This window comes from Molossus molossus, unplaced genomic scaffold (assembly GCF_014108415.1).
Source record: "Molossus molossus isolate mMolMol1 unplaced genomic scaffold, mMolMol1.p scaffold_m16_p_13, whole genome shotgun sequence".
In the NCBI taxonomy this organism is placed as follows: Eukaryota; Metazoa; Chordata; class Mammalia; order Chiroptera; family Molossidae; genus Molossus; species Molossus molossus.
This window is the reverse complement of record NW_023425348.1, coordinates 89,822,898-89,828,897: the sequence shown is the minus strand read 5'-3', so window position 1 is coordinate 89,828,897 and position 6,000 is coordinate 89,822,898. Positions and strand designations below refer to the sequence as shown.

The 6,000-nt window shown below is 47.1% G+C and overlaps 1 protein-coding gene across 3 annotated transcripts in view; it reads left to right on the top strand.

Moving 5' to 3' along the window:
- The first annotated feature begins 1,524 nt into the window (after nucleotides 1–1,524).
- Nucleotides 1,525–6,000, top strand: part of ATL3 (atlastin GTPase 3) — a 43,884-nt gene continuing 39,408 nt past the window's right edge. For 2 of the 3 annotated variants that reach the window (XM_036260245.1, XM_036260244.1), the window contains exon 1: nucleotides 1,754–1,836. In XM_036260245.1, the coding sequence (XP_036116138.1) occupies nucleotides 1,791–1,836 (46 nt within the window). In that variant the 5' untranslated portion in view covers nucleotides 1,754–1,790. Of the gene's footprint in view, nucleotides 1,837–6,000 lie in introns of all 3 variants that reach the window. The other variant, XM_036260243.1, reaches the window with a different exon arrangement.

Here is a 6,000-nt window from a genome sequence, read left to right as displayed (position 1 = left end):
AATTACCTGGCATTGTTGAAGCATTGGGGATATATCAGTGAACAAAAACAGACAAAAACTTCTCTTTGGAACTTACATTCTACTGGGAAGAGATAAACAAATAGAAAAGGAAAACAAGTCATATTGTAGTAAGTCTTATGGAGAGAGACAAGGAAATAAAATGCTGGGATGTGTGTGAAATTTTGAAAATTCTTACAGTGTGTTGCAATTGTGATAAATCATTGGCCTTTAACCCCTCTCTCTTTCTGAGCCTGCCAAATAATGCCCTGGATTTGTGTTATGTCCCATAGGTCCTGCCTTCTGTACCCAGTGTGAAACTCCAATAACCACTTGCCCTGATGTTCATGTCTAGTTTCTTGCTGGCCCCAGCTGGTCTAGATCTAATCTAGACTCTTAAATCTAAAGCCTGGAGGAGGGTATTCAAATAATCCTGAGAGGTTGGGGAGAATCAGAAGGGGTAGAGGAAAATAAATCAAAACAGGCCCTTTTTAGGTAAGATTAGGCAGATTTATCTTCACTTCTAACCTAATCACTAGCTGTTAAAAACAGCTTAAGGGCTTGGCAGGGCCTATAGGTAGCTGAAAGAAAGTTCTCGGTAGGTTATTATAATTCAGACAGAAGCAGAAGAAAAAAAGTGGATAATTTGTCAAATGAATGAGGCAATGGTGATGCCAAGAGGTGGTGGTGGTGGTATGGCGGACACTTTGGTCTCCCATAAACTCCACCACCTACTTACTCCCAAGAGAACTGCCCTTCCCACAGTAAATACAAAATAACAATACTATTCGATTGTGGCAACTGGCATTTTCTCAATCGTACGTGAAGTGTGAATAAAAGCATTTTCGGAGCGTCTTGTTTTTTATTGATCTATCATACAGTTTAGGAATGTGCTTGCAGAAACAGCTTCAGAAAAGCTCCTGTAAACCCGAGGTTAAAAGATGGCCGTGGCTCGGGCCGCACACAGCCGGTGAAAGGGGCTTCACTGGTTACGTTAGCTACTACAGGGGTGATGGGGCATCCCCAGGCTTCACCAGGGACCGGAATATGGGGTGAAGCTAACAATGGTGGTAATGAAGTCACAGCCTCCTCTCGTTGTGAAGTCAAAGTCGTTAAAAGAAACCGGTGCCGCTCACGTCACCCAGGGTTGAGGCCTTCTTTCGGTCCTTAGGGCAGAGTATGGCCCAGGTCGGCGTTAAACACCAAAACCGTCTCTAGCGCGGCCGGTAGAGGTTCGACAGGAGTTCGAAACCGGTTATCCCAAAGGCTCGGTTTCGGTTAGGACTTACTGGCGGGTTCCGGCCGGCCCGCACCTCCCCGCAATGCCTGATGGGAGTTGTAGTTCAGTTGTCGAAGGGCCGCGAGAAGTCCCTCCCTTTTTTCTGCTTCCTCCCCGCCCGGAATGAGTGCGCAGAACCGAGAGCGCTGGCGGGGACCCAGCGGGCATAGGACGAGAATCGCCAACGGATCGGCAGTCCCAGTGCGCAGTCCCAGGTGGACGGCGGCGCGCTTCGCGCTCCCGCGCATGCGCACACACGTCGGGCGGTGGCGGGATTTGGCCGCGTGCGCTTTCCCGCTTCTGTTCGTCCCGAGCTCGCCGTGCCCGGACCCTCCCGTCGGGCCTTGTCCCCCCGCCCTGTGCTCGCTCCCTCGCGGCTCCGCGCGCCCCTCCTTCTCCCCAGTTTCTTCCACAGCCCAGGCCCCGCCCGTCACCCGCCTCCAGGGCCTAGTTCGTTCCCGCCCAAGCCCTTCCCTCTCTGAGCCCTGCTGCTTCTGCTGAAGGCGGAGGCTCCATGTTGTCTCCTCAGCGAGCGGTAGCGGCTGCCTCGGGAGGAGCAGGTGAGGCGCCTAATTTCCCCCAGGCCCGCTTTATGGCCACCCCCGCTGCCCTTCCTCTAGAGCTGGGAGGAGACCGCCCGTCCGTGCCGCCGTTCCTCCTTGTCCCGGGGCCGCACGCCCTTCGCCGGGGCCCCTGGCCCGCGATTTCGGGGCCGGGAGCTGCTCGCGGGGCCGGGTTGGTCCGGCGCGGGCGGCGCCTCACTCGGCCCACGGCTGGAGCCGCCTCCTTCGGGGGTCGGGCCTGCGCCCGGGGGAGGCCGCTAGTGCCCCTCTGGGTCTGGCTGCGGGTCTGGCGCCTCCTCACCCTCCGGGGCGGCGTCCAGAGCCTTCCGCCCCGCTCTGGGCAGAGCCCGGCGCCCCGGGGTCGCTGCCTCCGTTCTGCCCGACGCTCCGCACCCTTGGCACCGGGAAGGTGGGGCCGGTGGCTCAGGCCTTGTTAGCTGCCGCGGGAGCGGGAAGGCAGCTGCTCGGTTTCGTTTACCTTGGAGACGAGCTCGGAGGGCTGCGAAGCGTCTTCGAGTCGGATGCTTTCTTTTCATCCTCACGACCTTGAGACGCTGGCCCCGCGAAGTATCCAGAAGTAGATTCACAGCCCGCACGTTACCTCCATGAAGGACCTGAAAGAATGTGGCCTACATGATTTTTTAGGGAGTCCTTGAGTGCGTTTGGTATTGCACGCTGTTGTTCTGCTGTCCTGGGGGACTAAGAGAGAGTAAAAGGATGAAATAAAAACCACAGTGAAAGGCTCAACCGTTCGTGGGCGCGACGTCGCTTACCTGGCCTGATCCTTGTTTCATGGGTGTGCTGTTGAAAGGGCCAGAAGTTCCACTTGTGAAATCTAAAGGCAAGAAAAGGAAATAACGTGTTTGAAGAACCTATTTTAGTAAATAAATCCCAGTCCTCAAATTGGGATACGCAATTGGGTGAAATGTTTTGTGAAAGGGAGGAAAGAACTAACGGACCAAAAACGCGATTTCACATTTTGGCTTGCTTTTTGGAGAAGCAAAAGCTAGGCAGTTTTAATCCGCGGCAAGTATTGAGCATTGGAATGTACCGAAATTCTAAAATTAGTACTTTTTTCCAACTCCCATAGAAACTAGCTTGTGGTCTAGTTTAGAAACCCCTGTTTTTGCTGCTTTAATCACCTTCAAAGTAAACCCTTGGATGAAAAGTGCTCTACATAATGAAGCATTACACTAGTACAGCACATTGTTTAATTAACTGCAGTTTATCTCATTGGAGTAAAAACAAAATAAAGAAAAATAACGATACAGGGTAAATGTCATGAGGTATACTAATACAATTTTTCTTAGTTTTCACTAAATGGGACCTGTTTAGAATAGGCTTTAAAAAAAATTGGTACAGCCCAGGCTGGTGTTGCTCAGTAGTTAGAGTGTTGGCCTGAGCACTGAAGGGCCTCGGGTTCGATTCCTGGTCAAGGGCATCTACCTCACTTGCAAGTTTGATCCCAGACCCCTTGGGGCATATGCAGGAGGCAACTAATAGATGTATCTTTTTCACATAGATGTTTCTCTCTCAATCAATAGATGGATCTCTTTCACATCATGTTTTTTTTCCTTTATTGGTTTTTAGAAAGAGAAAGTGAGAGAAAGAGAGAGATGGAAACATGGATGAGAGAGAACATCGATTGACTGCCTCCTGCACACCCCCCACTGGGGATTTGGCCCACAACCTGGGCATGTGTCCTGACTGGGAATCAAACCAGCGACCTCTTGGTGCATGGGTTGATGCTCAACCACTGAGCCACACCGGCTGGACTCACATCATGTTTTTTTTTTTTTTCTCTCTCTCTCTCCCTTCCTCTGCTCCCTCCCTTCCACTCTCTAAAAATTGATGGAGAAAATATCCCCTGGTGAGGATTAAAAAAAAAAATTGGCACAGCACGTACGTTTTTCATTTTATGATTTCTAAATCATAAAATAAAAGATAGAGTCACACTATTTAAAGTAAATATAAAGTTTATTCAACCTCCCCAGTGGTCATTAACAGTTTGGTCACATAGTATTGTTACTTATTTTTTTGAGTCACATATTCTTTTATTTTTTTAAATCCTCAGCCAACCATATTTTTCCATTTATTTTTTCAGACAAAGTGGAAGGGAGAGAGAGAAAGAGACACAGACACATTGATTGGTTGCCTCCCGTAGGACTCTGATCAGAGCCAGGGACCAAACCTAAACTGAGGTACTTGCCCTTGACCAGAACTGAACCCGAGACTCTCTGGTCCGAGGGCCTATGCTCTAACCGCTGAGCCAAACCGGCTAGGGCGAGTCACATTCTTTTAAGATGTCTATGAAGTACCTTAGGAACCCTAGGTTGTGTGAACTTGTTTGAGAACTGGTTCAGAATTTACCTATAATGACTAGGTGTACTTGTTCAAGTTTCTATGGCCTTGTGTTTCATATTGAGACATTGTTAAAAAAAAAACAACAAAAAACTACATTTTAAAGTTAGTCTAAATTAAAAAAAAATTGATTTTTAGAGAGAGGAAGGGAGAGGGAGAGAAAGAGATAAAAACATTGATGAGAGAGAACATTGATTGGCTGCCCCCTGCACGCCCTCCACTGGGGAATTAACCCACAACCTGGGCATGTGAATCGGCAACCTCTTGGTGCTTGGGTTCATGTTCAACCACTGAGCCATAACAGCCAGGCCAACCTGGGTTGTTTTTTTTTTAATTCTCACCTGAGGATTTTCTATTTTCTTCAGATAGAGTGGGAGGGAGAGAGAGGGAGAGAGAAACATCGACGTGAGAGGGACACATCCACTGGTTGCCTTCTGCACAACCCCACCCAGGGCCCGATATGAATTGCAACTGAAGTACGTGCCCTTGGGTGAAATCGAACCCGCGAGTCACTGATTCACGGGCCAACACTCCACCACTGAGCCAAGCCGGCCAGGGCTAACCTGGGGTTTTTAAAACCTGCCAATGCTTGGGACCCACCCACAGATTCTGATTTAATTCATTGAGGGGCTAGGCAGTAGTTAAAAAAAAATTCCAAATCTAATTTGCATACTATTTTATAACTAAATTTCCCTATAGGTGGTTGCTTAAGTTTGAATTGGTTTGTTATTATACAGGAAATATAATTTGTAATATCAATATTTGTATTAGAAGTTGATGCTCGTTATTGCAAATTTATTAAAAATGCTTTTTCTTGGCATGGATTTTGGTTGTTAGACCATGTTAGATATATTTCACAGCTAACCAATATTACAAATTAGGAAACAGGTTTTGCTGGTATAGTAGGTAAATAAGCAAAGGAGTAGATTAAATTCTTCTTATGCCTTGAATGATAAGGAATCTAAGCAAATAAATATTGCCAATTAAGAAAGCCTTATAAAACTGGAACACATAATTAAAACCTTTAGGTACCCCTGGCTGTTGTGGCTCAGTTGGTTGGGCATTGTCCTGTGTACCAAAAGGTTGCTGGTTGGATTCCTGGTTAGAGCACATACTTGGTTTCAGCCCGACCCCCAATAGTTGGCATGCAAGAGGCAGCAGATAGATGTTTTGCTCTCACATTGCTGTTTCTCTTTCCCTCTGCCTTCCTTCCTCTAGAAATCAATAAAAATATTAAAAAACCTTCAGGTAATGAGAATGATTTTGGTGGTGGTCTCATTTTTAAGGAAGAGGCAAATAAGATGACTATTGAACTCATTCTATTAAAAAGATATTTAGATTTAGCTGGGTCTCTGCATTTCTGAATCTTCAAAACTGTTTAGTCATAATTGATCTTCATAAATCATGAAGCACTACAAAATTCTTCTATTTAATCTTCATCCCAGGATATTTTTCCTATTTATCTTCAGATAGGGAGGAAGTGAAAGGGAGAGAGAGAAACTGATGTGAGAGGGACACATGGACTGGTTGCCTCCCACACGACCCCGACGAGGGCCGGGGACAAACCGCAACCAAGGTAAGTGCCCTTGGCCGCAATTGAACCTGAGGCTCATTAGTCCATGGGCCGATGCAGTATCGCTGAGCCAAACTGGCCAGGGCAGCACTACAAAATTCTTAATTAATAAAATGTGGTTTTGTTTAGCATTCTGTGCTAAAGTGCAAAGATTTACTACAACATGAATTGAGAAAAAGCTCCCTCCAAAACCCTTTAATTAGGATGTAAATTTCCCCCCAATATTC